The sequence below is a fragment of the Megalobrama amblycephala genome, linkage group LG5 (assembly GCF_018812025.1).
Source record: "Megalobrama amblycephala isolate DHTTF-2021 linkage group LG5, ASM1881202v1, whole genome shotgun sequence".
Taxonomy (NCBI): domain Eukaryota; kingdom Metazoa; phylum Chordata; class Actinopteri; order Cypriniformes; family Xenocyprididae; genus Megalobrama; species Megalobrama amblycephala.
Genome location: NC_063048.1, coordinates 12,767,154 through 12,794,210, shown reverse-complemented (window position 1 = coordinate 12,794,210; position 27,057 = coordinate 12,767,154). Strand labels below are relative to the sequence as shown.

The 27,057-nt window shown below is 36.8% G+C and overlaps 1 protein-coding gene across 2 annotated transcripts in view; it reads left to right on the top strand.

Annotated features, from left to right (window-relative positions):
• Positions 1-27,057, top strand: part of tdp1 (tyrosyl-DNA phosphodiesterase 1) — a 46,550-nt gene that overhangs the window by 15,737 nt on the left and 3,756 nt on the right. For both annotated transcript variants that reach the window (XM_048190760.1, XM_048190759.1), the window contains exons 9-15: positions 439-517; positions 1,567-1,752; positions 3,939-3,987; positions 4,086-4,152; positions 4,755-4,862; positions 6,555-6,657; positions 14,635-14,740. In XM_048190760.1, coding sequence (XP_048046717.1) covers positions 439-517; positions 1,567-1,752; positions 3,939-3,987; positions 4,086-4,152; positions 4,755-4,862; positions 6,555-6,657; positions 14,635-14,740 — 698 coding nt within the window. The remainder of the gene's footprint in view (positions 1-438; positions 518-1,566; positions 1,753-3,938; positions 3,988-4,085; positions 4,153-4,754; positions 4,863-6,554; positions 6,658-14,634; positions 14,741-27,057) is intronic.

Below are 27,057 nucleotides of genomic sequence, written 5' to 3'. Positions count from 1 at the left end.
CTCCTGAAGAAAAGTATTAATTTATTTAAAAAAAAAAAATTTAAAAAAAATCTGAAAAAAAATCCCCAAACCTTTGAATGGTAGTGTAAAAATTAAAACACAAATATAGAGTAACGTGTGTAGATTTTATCAGAATATCTGTCCATCCAAATGTAATTGTTTTCTCAGACATGATGGAGAAAACAAATCTGACTATACAGTTCTGCTCATGATTATCTAGTTTGCTTTTAATGCCATAAACTCAGCATATCTGGCAAAGTTTGTTTCCACTAATATGGCATGGTTAATATTTTGATTGGTTGTGGGAAAATTGCAGAAACAAATTGCACTTGCTACATCATTTAAATGGTGATAAAATAATATCTGAATTAATATGAATTAAAAACAAATATATTAGTTTTAATACCCATAACATCTCATGTATGTTGTCTTGTATAGAGTATATCTCATTGGTTCAACTCCAGGAAGATATCAAGGACCTGCAATGGAGAAATGGGGCCATCTACGATTGCGAAAAGTAATGTTTTTTGTGTGATTACACTTTTTTTTCCCTCAATGGCAATAGTTCCTCTCTGCCCTAGACATAAGAATGATTGATGTTCATGAAAAAGCATTGTACGCCTACAGGATGCCTTTGAGATGATCTCTCAATTCCTTTATTGAGGGAATTCAGATACCAGGCAGAGCAAGGTGTTAGATTGGTCTTGGCAAGATTCAGAAACTGAGCTGGGAGAAATAAGTTTCCATATTTTATCTGAAATAGTCACTGAACTCATTCATTTTGAAAATGCTGTTTTGATATGAATGACTGACTCATACAGGGCAGACTCTTAACACCTTCATAAGACTCATGCTACATCAATGGATGTCAAATCGGGGGTTGTGAACCAAAAATAGGTCACATGGCTGTTTTGAAAAGATTGCTAACAGAGCTAATACATGTAATAACATGCGACTGACCATATATCCATGCATATTAAAGTCCCCCTGTTGTCAATAATTTTGTCCCTTAAAATGTATCTTTGATCACTAAAATGACCAAAATTTCTTCATGCCTTAAAATAGCTTGAATGTAACTCCACACCCTTGCCTCATTTATTATATGCGGTTCTATGAATATGCAAATTAGCCCCGCCTCCACTCACTCACACCAGTTCAGAGATCCTCTCGCTGATGATAACACATTGACGTGATTGGTTACAACAAGGTAGTTTGTGATGTCAGTAACACCAGCGATTTCAAACCACGTTTTTGAAATTGTCTTTGGTTCACTGCAGTTTTAAGGAGAAAATACTCAGCAATGGTGTTGACTTATGAATTTGCACATGGTTTGTCTAAAAGCAACATTAAAAACTTGATTTTCACCACAGGGGGACTTTAAGGGTAGTTCAAATAAACAGGCTTATCAGCTCTTAAAAGGGAGTTGAAAATATCTTCCGTTGTTGACGTGGCCATGTGTCAAATGTTGGTGCTAATTCATCTGTCACTTGATAAAACCTAGCCAAATTAGACAGATGCAAATATTGACGTAGTTTGACATGCACTTATTGTTTTTGTTTCTCTCAGTTGCTGAGCGAGCACACGCAGCCCGTGCAGAACGAAGAGCGATGGCACGTGCTTGGCCAGTTCTCCAGTATCGGCTCCATGGGTCTTGATAAGACTAAATGGTTGGCAGCTGAGTTCCAGCGCACTCTGACCACACTGGGGAAGGCAGGGAAATCATTAGCCAGTCCAGAAACACAGATGCTCCTGGTGAGTGTTTCGAACAGCCCCCACAGAGCGTGCTGAAACAGTGAGAGGATCTGCTCATATTGCTGCTGTACCCTCTCAGAATTGTGAACAAAGTGGCCATATGGATATTATAATAAACACAGTTGCATATTCTCCTGCCAGCTTGCTTATCTATCAGGATAAATGAGCCCTCAATTGTGTTTCCATTTTAATTAGGTTAGAATCAAGGAGGGACTCCGGAGCGCACATGTGCTTCTGCCTTTTTCTGCATGTTCCTGAACACACAGACAACTGCCTTCAGTGTATAATTCTTCTGAGCTATGAAATTTGTTGACATCCTGCGTGTTTAATTAGCAATTAGTATTCATGGCGTGTTCTTATTTGCTATACTTGAATTCCAATTTTACAAAAAGGGAAACGTTTTCATGTCTCTCTTGGCATGAGCTGTTAGAGACACAATGGTTATGAGAAGATTTCTCATCCATCCTTTTATTTTCATAACAATATCTGCTCACATGCATCAGACAGAAATTAATCTTTTTTCTTTATCTTTTTCTTTATCTGTTGTTAAATGTCAGTTGAAAAGTCAAGGCACCACACGAATAGTCTAGAGCACAGAGAAAGACGGCAGATAGTACCATTAGGCCTTAAATGGCACTGTGTCATCTCTAAAGACCTAAGACTCAGTGATTCAGTTCCGTTACTGTTAAGGAGGCGTGAAATTATTCAGAAATACTAAATGTAGACAGATACGCACAAAGCCACTCTTCTATTGAGATCACATCTGTATTGTATGACTATACAGACCAGTTCTTTAGTGTTTTATAGGTCAAGAGGTTTGGATGGATGGATGGATGGATGGGTTAATAGTTCGGATAGATGGATAGGTAGTTTAAAAGTTAGGGTTTTTTTAAATATGTTTTTGAAAAAAGTCTTATGCTAACCAAGCTGGATTTATTTGATCAAAAATACAGTAAAAATAGAAATATTGTGAAATATTATTACAATTTATAATAACTGTTTTCTAATTTAAGTTATCATTAAGGTACGAAATGTGCTGTATCGTAAATAAGTAACGGCTGAAGGGCGTTGTTAGACACGACGCAAAGCTTATATAAAACTGTTACCGCACAATACAAATATTAAAGCCTAAAATATGCATCAATGCAACTTTCTTGAAGTAAACTTTTACTAAAAGCCTTCCTTCCACCGGAAAAAAATAGTCCCTGACCGTGAACAGCAACAGAAGTTACGTTATTACACCATTAGATGGCAGCAAAGACTATTTTTATGAGTGTGTCAGTCAGTAGCAAAGACTTTTACAATGAAAAGACTGAATTTATGTGAACACGGAACAAGACGCAACTGATAAATGCTTTGACTAGTGCTGTCAGTCATGGAAAACCCCTTAACTGTTAAAAGGACAAGATAATACATCGGACATTTAAACAGATTTTTTATTGTGAACATAGGACTGACCTGAAGGAAAATACTAAATCTGAATGCAGGTAATAAACTCGTTCACTCGATCTCTTTTCTTACAATACTCTTCTACATAATACAGTAAGCTTCAATGAACAATATCAATTGAGAACATACAGTTTACGTTGCTAAGGGTTTGTGTAGTGATACACAGAACCGTTGGGTGAAGCGGTCATAGCCATGTTTTATCATGAATTAAAACACAGCTATTGACCAATCAGAATCAAGGACAGGAACTAACCATTTTATAATATGTTTTAAAATGTAATTTATTCCAGTAATGGCAAAGCTGAATTTTCAGCATCATTACTTCAGTCTTCAGTGTCACATGATCCTTCAGAAATCATTCTAATATGCTGATTTGGTGCTCATGAAATGAAACTTATCTTATTATTATTATTATTATTATTAGTAGTAGTAGTAGTAGTAGTAATATTGAAAACAGTTGTGCTGCTTAATATTTTTGTGAAACTATGATGTTTTACAGTATATTTTGATGAATAAAAACATGATGTATACAAGCAATTACTTGTAATATAATTTTTTAACAATGTATAAAAGTATTTATTTCTTTTAAGAAAAACAAAAACTTACTGAACCCGAACTTTTGAATGGTAGTTTAGATAAATTGATTCATCGATCAATAATTTAAGTGGAACAAACATTTAGTCAAATTAAATTATATTAAAAAATGTAATGAGTCTTTAAAACAGTGTCATTTCTAGGTTTACCCATCTGTGGAAAATGTGAGAACCAGTTTGGAGGGGTATCCAGGTACCATTTGTTCTTTTATTCTGAAATCAAGAAAACATTTTTTTCCTCACACCTCCACAGTCATTATATGACGAGTTTTCTTGTTCTCATCCCTGCAGCTGGGGGATCTTTACCCTACAGCATACAGACGGCACAAAAACAGATCTGGCTTCACACGTACTTCCAGTAAGTTCTCTTTCCTCTATGGAAAAAAACACATTTTGACAATATACTCATCAATATTCAGCCTAAAATGACCCTTTTTAAATGTTACCATAAATATTCTCCTGAAAAGGCTCCTCAGCAACGCTCTAGACCTCGTGATCTAAACAGCTGCCTTTTCCAAGAGTTGTCCAACCCTTAAATTGCTCCTTAGAAAATTTCAATTGGGTTCTTATCCCATCTCTCCCGCCATTTTAACACATTATCACCATAAATAAGCTATTTTACTGGTGGCCTCAATTTTGCTAAGTGATCAGAGATAGGCCTATTGCGATTTAGATTCAATCTCAGTCCCCCTCTGGAGTGTACACTCTACACTTTTACTCAGTATATTTAAATGAGTCCATGTAGACTTGTGTATTCATGCCTGAATGCTGACAGCAATCAGACAGAAAGCTCTCCTCTCCTTCTGCACAGTACACCTTAAAACATCATCTCTCTGCACCTGCAAATGGCGTGAAATGCTTCATTTGGTGTTCTTGCTCTTAGAAAAGGTATTTCAGCAGGTGTTTCACCATTTTCTTTTTCTTTCTTCCTTCCTTTCTCCATCTCTCTCCCCTAAACAGTGGCTGGCATGCTGATGTTACTGGTAGGAGCAATGCGATGCCCCACATTAAAACTTACATGAGGGTTTCACCGGACTTCACACAGCTGGCCTGGTTCCTTGTCACAAGGTTAGAATTATCAAGTATCTTGCGTGGTAAATCAAATGAAATTTTGCCTGTTTGACAGGCCTCATCTGATCAGTTAGAAATGATATACACAGGCTGAAATACTGTGCCTTTGTTGAATGCAACTTAAAAGCTCTAGATTTTGGATAAAATATCAATTTAAAAAAAACAATAAAAGTATGTTGCATTTGTTAAGCCATAATAAAGATTGCACTATTAAATAAATAAGTGGTATAATCTATATCACATCATGTTGAACACTTGTTTCACCTTTTTGTTATTTCAAGCAGCTTTAGCAATATGAGATGTCAAATGTTTATCATATATCAGTTCAAATCACAATTTTGTCAGTCATCACCAAATTGCACATCCATACTAAATTAGAGAGCAGTCTAGAAGGAAAATGAAATACACAGTTTTAGACATAATTGCGTCAACATTGAAATCAGTTTATTGTGGGTACCCATACTCTAGGTTTTGTTGAGGCTGGATACAGTATATGTGATTGTGTTGGTCTTTTAAAACAAACACCAAAACATGTCTTTATTGTCTTGAATATGTAATGTTAATGCTGAGCTGGATGAGATAAGTACTATTTCTGCTCCTTTGTTCTTCAGAGAGATGCTCATAGCTGCCAAAATAATGCTCTTGGCATAAGGAGGCTTGTTTTTCTCTGATCCCTGGCAGATTTGTGTCTTCTGTGCTGCATTGATAGTGTTCCACTCAAAGAAGTCCCTTAGGCCCCGTAAATGTATATTTACTCAACATAAGCCTGATATGTTTGTTTATTTAAGATTATGCCATCCTGTTTGATTGGCCGTTTCTTAGCTGCAAAATCATAACCGCTTTCCTGTTTCTTCAGTCTGGGAGGCTGTATGTTCATTAGTTAGCGCCATGGACTCTGAACCATTAACAAGTTTCCTTGAACCGCTCACACGACAGTGCTTTTACAGATAATCAAAGCCCTTTAGTGCAATCGGTCCGTTGAAGTGCTAAAGACTTGTCTTGGTGGTGAATTGGAGTGGACGAGCGCCAGGTGGGTTATAAAACGCATGGCGTGGCAAAAGAACACTCTTCTCTTTGATTATCTTTCAAATTAGATCCAGGAATAGCATGTGAAGTTCAGCCTTTGAAAGCTTGTATTATGGCTATTTTGCCCTAGAAGACAATTGAAAGGAGATGCTGTTTTTTAAAGCCATAAATTTGAAGATATATTTCTGTTAAACCAGCAGACCAACATTCTTTATTCAGATCTTTTAACATGATGTTCCTGTGGCTGTTGCATTGAAGCCCACGATTTACATCTCAAGCCAGCATGAATGGCCACTGTTCCTGCGGCATTTCTCAAAGCACCGGCTTTAATCGTGGTTGAAATGCACAGGGAGACTGAGGGGGGATTGTGAGCAGTGTCTCTAGGTCACTCGTGTCTGGCCCAGCGATAAGTTATTCATAGTTCTTTTTATATGAAGATCCATGCCAGCAGTGGATGTGAGGCCTTCAGGCATAGCCTGTCATTCTTGAAGTCCAAAATTCATCAATTATTCAGTAACTGCAGTCTGAAAAAATGGTGCTCAACAATATCCTTTAGCTTCGACATGTTTAATGCTAACACTTCTAGTTTAGGTGACATTTACATGATATGCTTGACTTTGAAACATGGGTGAATAACTTTGTCTTGCTGTCTACCCTCCACAGTGCCAATTTATCAAAAGCTGCCTGGGGCGCCCTAGAGAAGAACAACACTCAGATCATGGTTCGCTCCTATGAACTAGGAGTCCTCTACCTACCTTCAGCCTTCGTGAGTATTGTGAATCAAGTCAGTACGTGACAACTGAGATCTTCATACTGTTTCATATTTCTGTTTCAAACCTGATCAAAGCCTGTTCAAAAACCTGTACATTTCTGACCTGACGATAAATTCATTTAAAACCAGCTTATTTTCTGTAGTTGGTTGAAGATGGCCATTAGCCTGGTACAAGTTAGTTTAGGTGATTGATCAGTTGGAATATCAGCTGGTGGGGCCAAAGTTGGCCCATTAGAGCATATTGATCAGCCTTGTTAAGTCAAGTCAACTTTATTTATATAGCTCTTTTTACAATACAGAATGTTTCAAAGCAGCTTTACAGTAATAACAGGAAAATTATGAACAAAGATTGTTTCGGCTGTACAGCAGCTCAAAGTTCAATGTTGATTCATTTCCATTGTAAAAATCATTTGTTTTTAATTTAGTTAATTTATCTATACAGCAGCTCTGGATAAAACAGTGATGTCATCGTCCAGCTCAGTTCCCATACAATGGTGTCAATGCAGTCAGATCAATAATATTGTTTAATATTGAGTGCTGCTCGAAAAAAGTTTAAGACTGGTAAACCACCTGCTTAAGCCGGACATGACAAGGTGGTAACCTCATTGACATTCAGTTCTTAAAGGATTAGTCCACTTTCAAATAAAATTTTCCTGATAATTTATTCACCCCCATGTCATCCAAGATGTTCATGTCTTTCTTACGTCAGTTGAAAAGAAATTAAGATTTTTGATGAAAACATTCCAGGATTATTGTCCTTATAGTGGACTTCAGTGGCCTCCAAATGGTTGAAGGTCAAAATTACATTTTCATTGCAGCTTTTAAGAGCTTTAAACGATACCAGACGAGGAATAAGGGTCTTATCTAGCTAAACGATCGGTCATTTTCGAAAAAAAAATACAACTGTATATGCTTTATTTAAACAAATGAACGCCTTGAACGTGCTTCCTCTTTCTGTATTCTTCAAAAAGCTTACGCTGTATGTCCTACACCTTCCCTATTTAACTTACGGAACAAACGTGGTGCCAGTTTCCTTTTTTTCCGTAAGTAGAAATTGTCAGGAAAATTTGATTTGAAAATGGACTAATCCTTTAACTAAGGATTCCCACAGTCCTGGAAACCTGGAAATACGGAAGGGAATTTTAGATTCACTTCGGAGACAATGTTAACTCTAACCAGAATGAGTGTTACCTTCTAGTCATGTTGCAAAAAATTAACCACTGGTGGACGAGCCAACCACTTGAACCCCTTTTTTTATCGAGCAGGGCATTTGTTTAATGGAGAAATTGTGATCTTCAGTAAAACCCTCAAGAAAATGAATCCATTAATGCTCAACGGAGACAAAAAGATATCCGTACAGTCTCTGAACATACTTCAACAAATTACTCTCAGTTTTACTGTAGATAATATCTTGGAGTACATCTCTCATTTCTCCATATGTAGAGAGAGAGCTTTTGTGTAGCGCTCACATACTCGCAGGGTAATTTGTCCTTGTTGTCAGGGTAGATCTTAGAATTACTTCAAAAGTTGCTTAGCAACAGTATGGTTCAGTTCTCTTGCTGTGGAAAAAAGAGGGGGGGGAAACACGAGTTTGAAAGAGGATAGCGAAAGGTTGTGCTCTCTTATTCAAAAGGGATGTGTTGTGTCTTTTTTATGTGGCCTGAAGCCTCTTTGTTTTAGTTGAACAGTTTTATGTCATGGTTAGTTCTTGCTAGAGGTCTTTTTTAAGTTTTGTTACATTATAATGGACCCATAATTATTTTTTAGGTTTTACAATATTTTTTTCTTAGCATGCTTTTAGGGCATTATATTTGCATTTTATACACATGATCTTACTTGGTTTCTTGCTTAAGTCACAAATTAGGCTGCATGTTGACTTTTGAAGTTATTTTTACAACTGTAGAGGTCATGCTCCATAATTTTCATAATGAGTCACATTTTTTTGTTTGCCACAGTGTGGTGCTTTATTTAAAGTTCTCTTGTTTAAGAGCATCTGAGATCAGACTGTTCAAGATCATGAAAGTACAAATTGCATTTTGTTTTTTTGTTTTTTTGTCTTGACGAAACACCTTTGACATCAATGTTCTTGCGACACCATGATGTTTTGGAATTAGTCATGCTGTTGACATACACCTATAAGAACCAGGGATTGTTAGTGAGCCAAACTTGCCCTCGTCCTTGTCTAGAACCAATTAAGCTATTAGAGTTAACAAAGTATGTTCCTGAAGTGAGAACGCAGTTGATAAGTCATGCTGTCCTAAATATAGGATTTCATCATTTTGTCCATTTTTCTGATTTAATATTCATGTGTATATTGCTGCATTGCTAGTTCCTCCAAGCAGTCAAGGCCATTACAGAAATTTAGAAGGAAATGAATTTTCAAGTATAACATGAACTAAGATTGAGATGCACTTACATGCACTAAGAATTGAAATAATTTTATAAAGCTTAGAGTAGGCTTCAAAGTGCAGAAATTGTTATATTACATCTGTACTTGTATCTCTCTCCGTGTGTGTGTGTGTGTGTGTGTGTGTGTGTGTGAGTGAGTGTGTGAGGGACCCTAACCCATATGTGTGTATCTCCAAGAGACGCTAAGTTCTGTTTAGTGTTGTTTCGTTTTTAGTGTTAATTTTTGTTTGCTTTTACAATCTGTTGGATGAGTTAAATTTATATTCTGTGGTTAAAAAACAACCCCTAATAATCCTGGTTAACCACTTAAGCACTGATCCAATTGGAAATGTACTCTTGAAATGTGTCATCCTCTTGAACCTCAATTAGTAATTTGTTTATAAGTGCAACCAAAAGCAGCTGAGGCTAAACTGAACAGCTGGATTCTGCAGACATTCTAGTTAAGATATAGCATAAGAAGAAAGCAAGTAGTGAGAAATGCGATGTTTTTGTTAGTGCTACAACAATTAAGTACACTTAGACTCTGTCAATATGTCTGCCTGCTGCTGATGGAGCAGAAATGCAGATAAATCACTCAATTATTAACACCCTCATGCTACTCCAGACCACATTAACCTCAATGTCTCTACTCAAGACTCATTTATCAGTTACACAAGAAGCACAGTTTATCAGTGTTATTCGTGACAGCTGAGATTCAACTAGAAGTTTGAAGGTTATGAAGGACTTTATAAACTCTCAGAAGCCTAAATATCTATAAGGACTGTCATTTGATTAAATAATTGGGGGGCGGGGTGCTTTTTTTCAGTTTTGATGGTCTGCTATTTTGCTCCTACATAAAATTTGCTTCATGAAGTGTAGTGCAGTCGATTTTAATGCATTCAGTTTAGAAAAATGTATAACCTTTTCTCATTAATAGTGTTTCTCCTCATATGTGATATTTCTTTAATTTGAACTTAAGAGGGCTGCATATTGGCTTTTGTTTGGGATAGTTTTGTCTGAGTATACCTATGGTGATGGTTGTGATTCTAATCAGGCTAAAGTGATCTTTAGAGTAAAGCCATCATTAAATGAAATGTATCTTGTGCCGAAAGACAATGATATTGTGTATCGACGATAGCCAGAGATATTTTCAAAAGTACCAGCTATTGGTGATACAAAGAGGATTTACCATTTCCAATGAATGTCGTCTTTCGTATTAGGCTAAATAATAACACACGAGAATGAACCTCATTGGTTACGCAGCACGTTTGAGCTTCCGGAAGAGGTTTGTTCATCCAGATTAGTTTGAGCTTCTGCTTAGGTTCGCTGATCAATGTTTATATATGAGTAAAGGCCTAAATTAAATCTGTTCATCATAAAAAGCGATCGAGGCTTTTCAGAAAATTTGGACTAAACCACTCATTTCATATGGATTAGTTTTACGATCTCTTTATGAACTTTTTGAAGCTTCAAAGAGTCAGTTGCATAGGCCGTCTATGGAGGGACAGAAATCTCTCAGATTTCATCTAAAAGATCTTCATCAACAAAAGTCTTATGGGTTTGGAATAGGGCTGCAACAACGAATCGATAAAATCGATAAAATTCGATTATTAAAAGAGTTGGCAAGAATTTCATGTCGATTGTTGCCGCGCGACTATTACGCCTCTCAATAAGATGCGGAGATGTTTGAGTATAAAAAAGCGCGGTTGAGCGCGAAGCAGAGCGGAGCATAAATAAATAAATAAATAGCAGAGCGGAGGTAGAGGAAAGACCATCGGAGAGTAAGCAAGTTTGTGAATATTTTAAATAAACAAGGAAAAACAAAATAATAGCTCTGTCATACAGTGTTATTGTGGCTGCGTTCAGCGCTAGTGACACTCAAGACGCGTCGCTATGGAAACATTAAAGGCAAACGTTCTAAAATAACGGTCGCTTTAAAAAAACTCACTCTGGGGGGACAGTTAGAATATTTTAAACTCACGCTCGAAAGGGTTAGAGAAAATCACTCACTGCTCTTTAGCTTTAATAAGGATTTATTATATATTAATTATATTTAATCCATAAGGAATGTTGTATGCAAGTTGTTATAAAGAATGCATATATATCATTCATTGAAAAGAAGACATTGTGTTCTTCTTTAGGAGGAGTGGTTTTATTTAATTATAAGATAATTTTTTTTTATGTCACAGCAGTTAAATCTGTGTCTGTATTGCATGTTTAAATTTTAATATTATTCATATTACAGTAATTGGTTAATACAGTAGATGTTTTCTCCAGGAGTATATAATGGGTTTGGAAATTTTAGAGAAATTCTTAATGCATTACAATTTAACTAAACCCGTTAGATTTAGTCAACTAAAATCTTGTGATATTTAGTCAACTACTAAAACAATTCAAATGACTAAAACTGATTAAAACTGAATGGCTTTTAGTCAAAGACTATGACTAAAACTAAATAAAAATTTGATTCAAAATTAAACTGATCTGTTGTCATGTATTTATTCTGTGCTTTGTCCCATATCGGTTATTGCTGACAAATATATTTGGGAGTGAGTGAGTGTAGTATAGAAAAGAAGTTCTACCATTCAAACAAATCCTGTTAAGTTTTCTGATTTGTATTTTTCTTTATTTAAAAAAAAAAAAAAAGTATTGTTCTGACAGCTCAGGTCCCTTTAAACAAAAATATACATCTTTTTGTGCACTTTATTTAAAAAACTATAAATTTGGTGTACATGTGTATGTTTTTTGTGTTAGTTCATTTGTTTTTTATTACTTTAACAGCTCAGGGATGTTAAAAGAGCAACCTGTTTTTGCATGTTCTGAGGATTTTTTGCACTGTGAATTTGCACTGTCAGTTCTGTTTTTGAATAAAAGGTTGGAAATTAATGGTTTTTTTCCCCCGATTCATCGATTAATCGTAAAAATAATCGACAGATTAATCGATTATTGAAATAATCGTTAGTTGCTGCCCTAGTTTGGAATGACATGAGGGTGAGTAATTAATGACAGAATTTTAATTTTTGGGTAAACTAACCCTTTAAGAGAGCTATATACCATTTATCAGCATATGTTGAAATAGATTCATCTCTTGTCGTCTCTGAGAGAAGATGCACTATGAATGCAGTGTCAGATGCCAAAAGCTTTCACTTTCTGTAGTGAATAATTGACTGGTGCTGCATCCGAAATTGAGTACTGTCTGAGTAGGTGCTACATTTGATTTTGAATTTACTTCATGCAGACACTACATCCGCCATGTTGTTACTGCCACGTGACCTACTAGCATCACTTAACTGCCATTCATAAATCCCCTCCTGCAGCCTCATGGGATAGTAAAGTGTCCATCGAATGTGCACTTCAGAATCTCAACAGAAGTAGTATGTCATCCAGGGACTTTTTTTCGAATATTATGTATTCAGACATACTACTCTTTACTATATTGTACTATATTGTAGGGACGTATTTGATTTCTTGCTTGTGTGTTGTTCACTGGCTCGCCTTCATGGTTTAAAATGTAAAATATTTCTAATATTGCAACGTGACATTAGGGCTGGGCGATATATCGCATGCGATTCTCACGCGCATTTCGTCAGTAAAGCCGGTTCCCTGATTACCGCTAAATCGCCATCACCTGCTTTCAAATGGAGCGGCATTTAACAGACAAAGCCGTAGTTCACTGATAAGCCACGCAAATATCGCGTTCATTATCGAAGGCGATTCATCTGCGATATGAACGTGATATTGCGTGGCTTATCAGTGAACTACAGCTCTGTCTGTTAAATGGCGCTCCATTTGAAAGCAGTTGATGGCGATTTAGCGGTAATCAGGGAACCGGCTTTACTGACGAAATGCGCGTGAGAATCGCATGCGATATATCGCCCAGCCCTACGTGACATTTTTCTTTATCATCAACTCCATCATTGCTTGCAAAATGATAGACAACAATTAGCATTTTGTGCATGTCATTTGCCGTGATAATAAAAGCAAGTAAATAATTAAATAAATGACTAAATAAAGTTGTAAATTAATGATCAAATAAATAAAAAGTAAAAAAGAATCCCCAAGATAATATCTCACATGCACTGATTATGCGGAGCATCACCCAACACTAATTCATCTCAATGGTTAACAGTCCTTAATGGTGCTAAAGAGGATGTTTTGTTTTATACATTTTTGCAATATTACTTGAAACTGTCTTTACTAACTGATAAAAGACTATTTATTAGGTGCACTGAAAGTAATAATATTAATATACATCATCTGTGCACGAGGTAGGGCCTTAAAAACATCAGCCAATCGTTTATGCGATGACCCTCTGGCTTGTCAATCACTGCCGTGACGTTCCTTGTGAGAGATGAGCACAGCTGCGCTCTCCAGTAACTTTCCACACTCCACAGGCGCTGCATGCAATGTTTTTGTCAGGAGACAGGAGTAACAACTGCAGATTATGAGTTTCCTGCGGTGAGTCCGACATAATGAATCCACTAACAAGACACAGCGAATGCCGGTGGTAAACACTCGTGTTCCAATACTCGTGCACGAGTTTTGGGAGGCGTTCCTCTGAAATGAGCGGTGAAGGAGGGGGTTGTTCTTACGCATGCGCTCATTTCAAAAACTCACTAACAGTCTTTGGATTCTCAGTCGACGAAAAAATCCTCTCTATCACCTTTAATGTTGTAAAAAGCTTGCTAACCTTGCCCACATGCCTTCCATATTCAGAATTACCCGTGTCCCACTTTTTACAGTGAGGTTCTCGGTTGCTTCCTGTTTTTGTTCACAAATAGCAGGACCCTGCTGCCTGCACTCTCTGGGTTTTGTGAAAGCTTCGGCTGTCTGAGTCTGGGTGATATATTCCCCGCTGCCCTTTAAATCTATCTAGCCCCCTCCATCTTCATGCCCACCACACAAATGAGAGTTAAGCTTCCCTCAGAACAGCCCTGCTCCCCTCTGACTTTTTCTACAGAAAACAGAATGAGTAAATGCACACATTCTCATTCTCACTTTTGTGATATGTTATCTCCATCATCTGAGTTTATGGGAGTCATGGCATATCTTAAGGTCTATTCAGATGGGGTTAAAATAAATGGGACTTTCAATGGGATTGGGCTTTCTTTCTTTCTTTCCCAGCCTTTTTTGTTTGTTTGTTTGTTTTGTTTTGTTTTTGTTTTTTTGGACAATGTGAATAATGCACTGAAAATGTGGTGTTATTGCCATATTACTTCAGAATTATCATTATTTTGTTTTTGTGTGAATTTGTAGCATGCTAGATCATTCATACTAAATCTTTATGCATTAGTAATTATAATGAATAATACTTTTTATATTTAATTTTATTATAAATTTAGTTTTATTAAAACAATACTTTATTAATAATAATAATTCTAATGCTGTCTTTCAGCAGTGCTTTAACAGTTATGAATTATGAGATGCAGAATCTCTTGCAATGTTTCTGTTATTAATCTGGTGATAATTTCCATTATTTATATGTTGAATATCAGACACAGACTGGTTGATTTCAAACATACATCGATTTGCACATTCCTATTGGGCATTAATACATTTCATATGCTTTATCTTTGTCTGTAGAACATGAGCTCATTTCCTGTGGAGAAGAATGTGTTTCCGGGCTCCAGCTCCTCTAAGGGCTTCCCTGTGCCCTTTGACCTCCCACCTCAGCGTTACTCAAGCAAAGGTGAGACTGAACGTTGCGTAATTTCCCAAAAGTAACTCAACTAAGATTCATCATAGTTTCAAACTTCATTAAAATGTCAGAGATGAACCCTTCGGAACCCTAAAAAGAAAGCACACATACTTCAAAATGACGCCTTTACACTTCAATGAGGCGTTTGCATCAAAGTTTAAAGGTTTGCTTAATGCGAAGTACACTGAATCCTCGCTTGACGAAAGGTTAACCTTTACTTTGAAATTCAGAGTTCAAATGATTGCTCAGGAAACACTCTGTAGATATTAATTGCATGACGCAAAACAGCAAATGAAAGGTTGCTGTCTGGACAGGCCAGGATCCAAGCTAAATAAATAAATTATTTTGATACAAGTGTCTTAGTTTGCCCTTTCACTCAAACACAAGCTCGCTTACATTCTGCTTAATTACGGCAGCCCTTCGCATAATGAATAAGTGTGTATCTCGAGTGCACATCACAGTATGTGATGAGCGAGGTGTTTAAAGACAGCTACGCACAATAGTGAAGTGCTTATTTTAATTGCTGACAGCAGTGAAGCACAAGAGGTGTGCATGGCTCAATTAATAGCCATTTCATTTACACTCTTTCTCTACACAGTGCCTCTTTCTATGCACAGTGCTGTCCTTTGAGCCATCAAATAGGATTGATAATGAGGAAACGTGTCATTTGCTGGCCTCCAAGTTCTCTCATGTTCTCATTTACGAAAGCATTTATTTAAAAAAAAAAAAAGATTAATTGATTGATTGTCCAACTACAAATTTGGATATAAACATGGATAGCTGACTTCAATAAAGTTTCATGACGATTGCTACCCACTAGTAGATTAATGAGGTTGTTTAGTCTGTATATTTTTATGCAGTTTTTATTGTATTCAAAGATGCATTAAGTAGATCAAAAGGGACAATAAAGACAATAGTAATTACTGACACAATCTGTCTCTTTGTATTCTGCACTTTGTTTGTACTGCAAGACAAAGTGATCAACTTGTCAGATGCCATTCTGGATTTTGGCATTTGCTTGTACGGTGGCTCTGAATTGTCAAAACACCTCTCAAAATACTTGCTACGGATGCGAAAAATGCAGAAAATTGAACCCGATCCAAATGTTTTTATGACAGACGAAAGTTTTGGAGGCATTGTGTAAACGTGACTGACACAACGTGAGGTCGTATTTATTTTTTAATGTTCGAAAATTTCAGTCGCGAATTTCGGACTCAAGGCCTTTGCACACTGAGCCCGAAATTTTCGTATGGGTTTTTTTGTATTTGTGATCCTAAAAATTTGTCACGCACAGAGACCTTGCATACTGAGTCCGATGCGTATTAATGAATCCGTTGCGAAAAAATTCGCAAAACAATACAAAATGGAGTCTTCAAGCAGTGAGCATGATTTAGTTGTCCTCTCTCTTCTTAAAAAGAGAAAAAGAAAGAGGAAATATTGGGTCCAACCCTGAGTAATTAACGTGATTGGCACAACGTGAGGTCGTATTTATTTTTTAACGTACGAAAATTTCGGATGCGAATATCGGACTCAGTGTGCAAAAGACCTTTAAAGTCCCCCTGTAGTCAATGATTTTATCCCTTAAAACTAATCTTTAATTGCCAAAATGACATATTTATACGTTTTTTTCCTGTGAAAAAAAAATTCTTCATGCCTTAAAATAGCTTGAATGTAACTCTACACCCTTGCCTCATTTATTATTATACGCAAACCCTATAAATATGCAAATTGAGCTCTTGCTCCACTCCAAAAACATTAAAAATATCCTGAAGTTTTGAACAGTTATGTATATATGAAATTTCAACATCTTGATTTTGAAGAAAAAAAGGTTGTCACCTACCCATATGTTAATTGTCAGCTACCCATATGTAAAAATGCGTAAACGAACAGCCTGCCATTTAACGTAAATAAGCATTTTGGTCATGAGTCAATTATATGACACTTCAGTAAAATTGTGCATTGTTTTGAATGACAGCATAATTGCAGACGAACCCAAACTATAGCCTGCAGGACATGCTGATGACACTAAATGAACTCATTATCATCTGCTCTGTAATTAATAGTGTTTTGTGGCTGAGACTACTGTGGAACACTGATTCAGAGGCAGGAAGCTTACAGGGAAATTTCACTATTTTTGCATTTAACGCATGCAGCTTTGTGCTGCTGTAAAAAAAGAAAGAGATTTAACATTAATATTGGTGTGAAAACAGTGAATCTGGTGTTACAACATTTAAAATTGTTAGATAATGTTAAATTAAAGTTTAAGTATTTTAGAATAATTATTTATCACGACTTATATTTTCCATTACACAGTAATTGCATAAATATATTTCAGTCCAAATCCAGTTCTGGGGAAAGCACAGTATGTCCTTTCATACTAAGCTCTTATGAAAAGGTGCAAGAAATGCCATTCCTTTGTTCGAAGTGCCATGATATTTAGCCATGACTTGCGGGGCAAACTTAAAATTACATAAACCACCTGATGTTGAAAGTAGAGCATACTGGACAGACCAAACATGTCATTCTCTGTCATTTTATTTTTTTCTATTTTCATTTTTTCTCTCTGTTTTGAGATTGCTTATGTGATTTTTTTTTTTTTTTTTTTCTGTGTCTCAGCTATCTGACACACCACTGATTACGTCAGGAATCGCTAGTACTTATATGAGTCTCTGTCAAAGACCGTTTGATTGTTCGACCCTATAATTGCAGAGAAAATCCACCAATCATCAGTGCCACATTCTTTTGTAAATGAAAATAACAGTTCTATGGGCCCTGCCCCTGATCCGTCAGTTTGACGACCTTTAATCATGGTGAGAAAATGGAGGCAGCAATCGATGGTACTATTGAAACCATGGGTGTCATCAGTTTATGAACTGAGGCAGAAGCTCTCTGCGGTTTCCATGGCAGCGTAGATCTTTTGATAACAGAGGCTTCAGCCATAAAGTGGAATGAGTGGGCGTGGCCTGCAGATCAAGAGGAAAAATGGGCGGTCTTCTCAGTATGTTGAGTGAGCTGGGGTTTCTGCACTGATTTTGTGTCAGTGTGGTTGTGATGGTTTTTATTAGCAGTAAATGTTTGTGTTTGTCTCCCAGTCTGTCCAAGCAGGTGTTTTGCTGGTTTGGCTTGACAGGCAGCTGGTTTTCCCAGCATAAAGGATTAGTCCACTTTCAAATAAAATTTTCCACATAATTTACTCACCCCCATGTCATCCAAGATGTTCATGTCTTTCTTTCTTCAATCGAAAAGAAATTAAGGTTTTTGATGAAAAACATTCCAGGATTATTCTCCTTATAGTGGACTTCAATGGCCTCTAAACGGTTGAAGGTCAAAATTACAGTTTCAGTGCAGCTTCAAAGGGCTTTAAAGGGTTAGTTCACCCAAAAATGAAAATTATGTCATTAATGACTCACCCCTCATGTTGTTCCAAACCCGTAAGACCTCCGTTCATCTTCGGAACATAGTTTAAGATATTTTAGATTTAGTCCAAGAGCTTTCTGTCCCTCCATTGAAAATGTATGTACGGTGCACTGTCCATGTCCAGAAACGTAATAAAAACGTCATCAAAGTAGTCCATGTGACATCAGTGGGTTAGTTAGAAGTTTTTGAAGCATAGAAAATATATTTTGGTCCAAAAATAACAAAAACTACGACTTTATTCAGCATTGTCTTCTCTTCCGAGTCTGTTGTTCATCCGGGTTCACGACTCCTCAGTGAACTGCAGCGCACTGCTGACGTGTTATCTGGTGCACCAGAGTTTCGTTTACAGTCTGAGGGAGACGCACGCTGTATTCAAGCTATTTTTTAAAATGGTGCGTAAGTGTGCATGTCGCGGATGTCCTAATCGGCAAAAACAACGACGTAAAAGTGCATTACCTACGCCGACAGATGAAAGGATTCAATGGAATCAATTCAATGGAAAGGATTCCGGAAGAGAAGACAATGCTGAATAAAGTCGTAGTTTTTGTTATTTTTGGACCAAAATATATTTTCTATGCTTCAAAAACTTCTAACTAACCCACTGATGTCACATGGACTACTTTGATGACGTTTTTATTACGTTTCTGGACATGGACAGTGCACCGTACATACATTTTCAATGGAGGGACAGAAAGCTCTTGGACTAAATCTAAAATATCTTAAACTATGTTCCGAAGATGAACGGAGGTCTTACGGGTTTGGAACAACATGAGGGTGAGTCATTAATGACATAATTTTCATTTTTGGGTGAACTAACCCTTTAAACGATACTAGACGAGGAATAATCGATCATTTTCGAAAAAATACAACTGTATATGCTTTATATAAACAGATGATCGCCTTGCACGTGCTTCCTCTTTCCGTATTCTTCAAAAAGCTTACGCTGTATGTCCTACGCCTTCCCTATTCTACTTACGGAAAAAAAACTGGCAACGCGTTCGATCCGTAAATTGAATAGGGAAGGCGTAGGATCGTTTGGAGGCCACTGAAGTCCACTATAAGGAGAATAATCCTGGAATGTTTTCATCAAAACCTTAATTTCTTTTCGACTGACGAAAGAAAGACATGAACATCTTGGATGACATGGGGGTGAGTAAATTCAGGAAAATTTTATTTGAAAGTGAACTTTAACCAACTGAAATCTGCACAGGACCCCTTTGAAACCAAATAACAGACCAACCTAATCAGGCTGGGAGACCAGCTAAGAGCAGCAAACCACTGGTTTAAGCAGGTTTCTTCAGCAGGCAATCTGTCAAATCTACTGTATCACAAGACACACCAAAATAATTTTAAAGGATTAGTTCACTTTAAAATGAAAATTACCCCATGATTTACTCACCCTCAAGCAATCCTAAGTGTATATGACTTTCTTCTTTCTGATGAACACAATTGCGTATTTTAATAAATATCCTGACGCATCTGAGCTTTATAATGGCAGTGAACAGGGGTCACGAGTATGAGCTGAAGAAAGTGCCTCCATCCACATCCATCCATCATAAACGTGTACTCCACATGGCTCCGGGGGGTTAATAAAGGCCTTCTGAAGCAAAGTGATCCGTTTGTGTAAAAAAAAAAATATCCAAAACAAGTTATGAAGTAAAAGATCTAGCTTCCACCAGACCGCCTTCCGTATTGAAGTTACGAAGAAAGTTTAAACTGTCGTCGCGTCAGTTACACCTTTTCCGTAAGTTGAATAGGGAAGGTGTAGGACGTAGCGGTAAGCTTTGTGAACTGCAAGAGTTTTACACTTTCTTCGTATGTTGAATACGGAAGGCGGTCTGGTGGAAGCTAAATATTTTACTTGATAACTTGTTAAATATGGATATTTTTTTTACACAAATGCATCGCTTCACTTCAGAAGGCCTTTATTAACCCCCCGGAGCCGTCTGGAGTACACGTTTATGATGGATGGATGTGGATGGAGGCACTTTCTTCAGCTCATACTCGTGACCCCTGTTCACTGCCATTATAAAGCTCAGATGCGTCAGGATATTTATTAAAATACGCAATTGTGTTCATCAGAAAGAAGAAAGTCATATACACTTAGGATTGCTTGAGGGTGAGTAAATCATGGGGTAATTTTCATTTTAAAGTGAACTAATCCTTTAAAATTATTTTGGTGTGTCTTGTGATACAGTAGATTTGACAGATTGCCTGCTGAAGAAACCTGCTTAAACCAGTGGTTTGCTGCTCTTAGCTGGTCTCCCAGCCTGATTAGGTTGGTCTGTTATTTGGTTTCAAAGGGGTCCTGTGCAGATTTCAGTTGGTTAAAGTTCACTTTCAAATAAAATTTTCCTGAATTTACTCACCCCCATGTCATCCAAGATGTTCATGTCTTTCTTTCGTCAGTCGAAAAGAAATTAAGGTTTTGATGAAAACATTCCAGGATTATTCTCCTTATAGTGGACTTCAGTGGCCTCCAAACGATCCTACGCCTTCCCTATTCAATTTACGGATCGAACGCGTTGCCAGTTTTTTTTCCGTAAGTAGAATAGGGAAGGCGTAGGACATACAGCGTAAGCTTTTTGAAGAATACGGAAAGCGGAAGCACGTGCAAGGCGATCATCTGTTTATATAAAGCATATACAGTTGTATTTTTTCGAAAATGATCGATTATTCCTCGTCTAGTATCGTTTAAAGGGTTAGTTCACCCAAAAATGAAAATTATGTCATTAATGACTCACCCTCATTTCGTTCCAAACCCGTAAGACCTCCGTTCATCTTCGGAACACAGTTTAAGATATTTTAGATTTAGTCGGAGAGCTTTCTGTCCCTCCATTGAAAATGTATGTACGGTAGACTGTCCATGTCCAGAAACGTAATAAAAACGTCATCAAAGTAGTCCATGTGACATCAGTGGGTTAGTTAGAAGTTTTTGAAGCATAGAAAATATATTTTGGTCCAAAAATAACAAAAACTACGACTTTATTCAGCATTGTCTTCTCTTCCGGAATCCTTTCCATTGAATTGATTCCATTGAATCCTTTCATCTGTCGGCGTAGGTAATGCACTTTTACGTCGTTGTTTTTGCCGATTAGGACATCCGCGACATGCACACTTACGCACCATTTTAAAAAATAGCTTGAATACAGCGTGCGTCTCCCTCAGACTGTAAACGAAACTCTGGTGCACCAGATAACACGTCAGCAGTGCGCTGCAGTTCACTGAGGAGTCGTGAACCCGGATGAACAACAGACTCGGAAGAGAAGACAATGCTGAATAAAGTCGTAGTTTTTGTTATTTTTGGACCAAAATGTATTTTCGATGCTTCAAAAACTTCTAACTAACCCACTGATGTCACATGGACTACTTTGATGACGTTTTTATTACGTTTCTGGACATGGACAGTCTACCGTACATACATTTTCAATGGAGGGACAGAAAGCTCTCCGACTAAATCTAAAATATCTTAAACTGTGTTCCGAAGATGAACGGAGGTCTTACGGGTTTGGAACGAAATGAGGGTGAGTCATTAATGACATAATTTTCATTTTTGGGTGAACTAACCCTTTAAACGATACTAGACGAGGAATAATCGATCATTTTCGAAAAAATACAACTGTATATGCTTTATATAAACAGATGATCGCCTTGCACGTGCTTCCGCTTTCCGTATTCTTCAAAAAGCTTACGCTGTATGTCCTACGCCTTCCCTATTCTACTTACGGAAAAAAAACTGGCAACGCGTTCGATCCGTAAATTGAATAGGGAAGGCGTAGGATCGTTTGGAGGCCACTGAAGTCCACTATAAGGAGAATAATCCTGGAATGTTTTCATCAAAACCTTAATTTCTTTTCGACTGACGAAAGAAAGACATGAACATCTTGGATGACATGGGGGTGAGTAAATTCAGGAAAATTTTATTTGAAAGTGAACTTTAACCAACTGAAATCTGCACAGGACCCCTTTGAAACCAAATAACAGACCAACCTAATCAGGCTGGGAGACCAGCTAAGAGCAGCAAACCACTGGTTTAAGCAGGTTTCTTCAGCAGGCAATCTGTCAAATCTACTGTATCACAAGACACACCAAAATAATTTTAAAGGATTAGTTCACTTTAAAATGAAAATTACCCCATGATTTACTCACCCTCAAGCAATCCTAAGTGTATATGACTTTCTTCTTTCTGATGAACACAATTGCGTATTTTAATAAATATCCTGACGCATCTGAGCTTTATAATGGCAGTGAACAGGGGTCACGAGTATGAGCTGAAGAAAGTGCCTCCATCCACATCCATCCATCATAAACGTGTACTCCACATGGCTCCGGGGGGTTAATAAAGGCCTTCTGAAGCAAAGTGATCCGTTTGTGTAAAAAAAAAAATATCCAAAACAAGTTATGAAGTAAAAGATCTAGCTTCCACCAGACCGCCTTCCGTATTGAAGTTACGAAGAAAGTTTAAACTGTCGTCGCGTCAGTTACACCTTTTCCGTAAGTTGAATAGGGAAGGTGTAGGACGTAGCGGTAAGCTTTGTGAACTGCAAGAGTTTTACACTTTCTTCGTATGTTGAATACGGAAGGCGGTCTGGTGGAAGCTAAATATTTTACTTGATAACTTGTTAAATATGGATATTTTTTTTACACAAATGCATCGCTTCACTTCAGAAGGCCTTTATTAACCCCCCGGAGCCGTCTGGAGTACACGTTTATGATGGATGGATGTGGATGGAGGCACTTTCTTCAGCTCATACTCGTGACCCCTGTTCACTGCCATTATAAAGCTCAGATGCGTCAGGATATTTATTAAAATATCTGCAATTGTGTTCATCAGAAAGAAGAAAGTCATATACACCTAGGATGGCTTGAGGGTGAGTAAAGCTTGGGCTAATTTTCATTTGAAAGTGAACTAATCCTTTAAAGCATATATGTGGGGTGGGAGGTCTTATTTCTCTTTAGATCAGTTTTTATTTTCCTTATAGTATGAATATATAGTACGTTTAATTGCAATGCAAACTTAGTACATTATAAAATTTTTATAACTATTAAAAAGGCAGCCTATGTTGTGACTATGTAATGGCTATGTTGAAATAATGTGAAGAATAACCGAGTAGTTTCAGTCTGCTGCCTCAACTGATTTACACAGACATGGCAGAACAAATTTAAAGAAATGAAAAAAGTAGCCTACTGCAAGCTTAATCTTAATCAAAAGTTTGATATGACAGAAATCAGAATATAAATAAACAATTTTATTTTATAGTAGGCCTACAACTATAACATTTCAATACTAATATTTACATTTTCATTTCTTCATTTACAGATGTTAAACTATCAAGCTTTCATTTATTAAACGTGCTTGTCCGGATATGAACTGTGATCCGTGCCACAAGTGTTGTTAAACTCATTGTGGTGTTCAGTGCAGAAAACGCTCTTGTGCACGTCTGTGCACTTGTGGAATGCTTTACATACAGTGCACAGCATAAATGAGTACACCCCCTCTGAACAAATACAAAAGATGTATTTTCTTTATGATCACTAATACAATTCATGGAAAGATGGCAAAACTAAAATGTATTAAACATATACATTATAAAATCTAAGAAATTTATGTCATTAATAGCCATAAAATAAGTCAATTAGCCAATTTTGTTTAAATTAAGGATTGCAGAAATGAGTACAGCCTAGATTTAGTTCAACAAATGAATAATATTCTAGTACTTAGTATGCCCTCCATAATTTTGGAAATACTGCTCTGACCCTTCTTGGCACGGAGTGTACAAGTTCATGACAAATTGTCACATCTGTCCTGTTTAACTCCTGGATGATGAGCTCCTTAAATTCCCTGATCTTTAATGGGGAGTGTTGCTCAACTCGTCTCTACAGAATCCCCCACAGGTGCTCAAGAGTGTTAAGACTGAGTGCAATACATGTCCACAGAAGGTTTTTCACCTTGGTATAATGCATATCCTCATTGTCATGTTGAAAAAATGCCCAACAATGCAGGGAATGAGGAAAGGGTAACATCTTCTGTTTCAAGTTTGTGCATTAAATTATACAGTGGTGTGGGAATTCATGACAGCATTGATAAAGCACATCTCCCTCACACCTTCAGCACTCATACATCCCTGTATAAGAGCTTTACCTCTGAACTTTACTGTGGGAACCAGCCACTTCTCACTATACTCCTCCTCTAGCAACACCATAACATTTTGGATGCCGTTAGATCCAAAATGATTGATTTGGTCTCATGAGAGCAGAGTATTGATTCCCAGAATCTATATTTTGTAAATATGGGCTTTGGAAATGGCTAACTGGCTTTATTGTGCTTTGGCTACAGTAGGTAGTTCCAGTGAGAACAACAACCATGCATGTCATTTCTGCAGGCTGCATCTTACTCTGTGAGATAAACAGTCACTCTTTTCATAGCTTTTGCTGGCTCTGAGACACTCACTTGGTATTTCTCCTGCTCTTTGTCTAGCAAAAAAATCCCTCATCACTAAATGAAAGGTCTGATTATTTCAGCGGCCTTGTCACAAGTCCATTGTTTTTGAATTTCTGTGTTACTTTTGCTATATTTTCACACTTAAAACAATGATTTGGTAATCCTCTTGTACCACTGTCCTCTTTTGTGCTAAGAAACAAGTCTCCTGACACTCTCCCAAGTGTTTCCATTGTTGTCAGCATCAAGTCTGAGAATGATTCAGTGGGCTATATAACACTTTTAATTGTCAAGAAATTACTTATCTTTAAATGTTTTGGTTCAACATGGTTACCTGTTGATCAAACATTGCCTTAAACTTACACCAGAAAAATTTTATTTAGTTTTATTTAGTAACTTTTAAGAGGGTGTACTCATTTTTGCTACACAACATTTGATCACCTTGATAAGAAAATCTTATTTTCCTGTATAATTTTGACATGCTTCTTTGGTAATTGATTAAGCAGACTTGCTGGAACATTTTATCTCTAAAGAACCCTAACATGTCTTCTAAGTAATTGAGTAATTGCTGACTTTCAGAAGTTTCATCTTAGCTCATAATGCTTTTGAGAAACGCAGCACAGACCTGAATCAGACTTTTGTAACATTTGAATTCTCCTGTGTAATGTGATCTCATGCAGAATACAGTGCAGTGATTGGAATGAACGAGTTTCTTCTCTGTTATTAATGCGTACGCTTAATGAACCCACCTGCCTGAGACGCTGAAAAGTGCTGAAACACATTATTCACTTTGTACAACCCACCTTTTCCCACTCTGCGACATACAAACGGGTTGCGACCCACAGTTTGAAAACCCCTGTAATAGGAAAAAAAAATTAAGCAATGGAAATGGCCGCAGGTGGAGGATAGAACTGTACCCATGCATCTCCAGTCTCCCTTTCGAAGGGTCACAGCCAGGACACACAGTGCTCATTGAAAGCTCAGATAAGTTATTTCCACCAAGCCCTTTTGCAGAGTCTCATCTCTACTCCTTATAGAGGCACTTAATTTCCTACTAATGATTGCTTATCCAATCAAATCAAATGTGTCGTGTCACTGCTTCTTTACATTTACATTTATTCATTTTGCAGATGCTTTTATCCAAAGCAACTTACAAGTGAGGAACACAACAAGCGATTCATCGTGAAAAGGCAAATAGACGCAAAAAGTGCTCACAATAAAAGTTTCAGACATTGCTTAGAGTAGCATAAGCTAGAATAGGGAGGGATTAAAGAAAGTGAAAATAGTTTTGTTTTTTTTCATTAGTGTAATATCCAGTTTCTCACTGGATCTATTCCAATGTCATTGCTTTACATAACTGTGCCTGTAACAGTTAACTGTAATGGAGTCACGCAAGTGTTTCTGCCTCTTTGCTTCTCCCAAAGCGTTACGATTGTGCACCCCCCGCTATACAGCAGACTACATAATACCCAGAAGGCCATTTAAGACCTATAATTAAAGGTTTTAGGAAACAGACAGATAACCCTGGGCTTTACAAAGCAAATGCGCTATTGCAAACTTCCCTGCATGCACCATGGCAACAGCTCTTCCATACCTGACGTTCTTCAGACTAAAGGAAATACATGAAAATGTTTAACCGAGGTAAAGTGATTTTCTTTTGCACTTGATTCTGATTTTGCGTAGCCATTTGCTGGGAAATTGTGTTATTTCTGTTAGATGCTGCACTAACCAGGTCACCAGCATGGGGTTAAAGTAATCATTTTGAATGCAAGATCCAAACTAATCCATTTTAAAATCATAATTTGAACATTCAAAAAGAGCTATTTCTCATATAAGGAAAAAAAAACTTTTGAGGACCTGTTAATATGAGGTTCATGTCATAATTCACTCAAAACTCAACAGAAATAAATGAGAAAATATATATTTTGCTATCCTGTTTTAGGACCATTAATGTTTTTTTTTTTTTTTTTTTTTTTTTTTTGCACTGTAACATTATTTGTGACAACAGTTGAGTACATTTCCACCTCAGTATTGTATTGTCATTATTGTAAAAAAAAAATAAAAATCTCATTCTCATTTGCAATTTTATATATATATATATATATATATATATATATATATATATATATATATATATATATATATATATATATATATAATTAAAATTGTACATTGTCAAAGTATAGTTTCATTGTCTAATTTATGCTGATTTTTATAAGAAAAACCTTTGTATTACATTGATATTTATATTATTATACATTGCAGTAATGACGATTTGGGAGGGAAACATGCTTAATTGTCATGAAAGTATGATTTCTATTTGTTTTGGGTTTTTTTTTGTGGAATGTGTCATTTTAAATGAGTGAATTTCTTAATTATAAAGTGCTCACTTAATTTTTATAGTTAGTTTCTGTCTAAAATAAGTCTTTAAAGTATGAATTCTCTTCTAGGC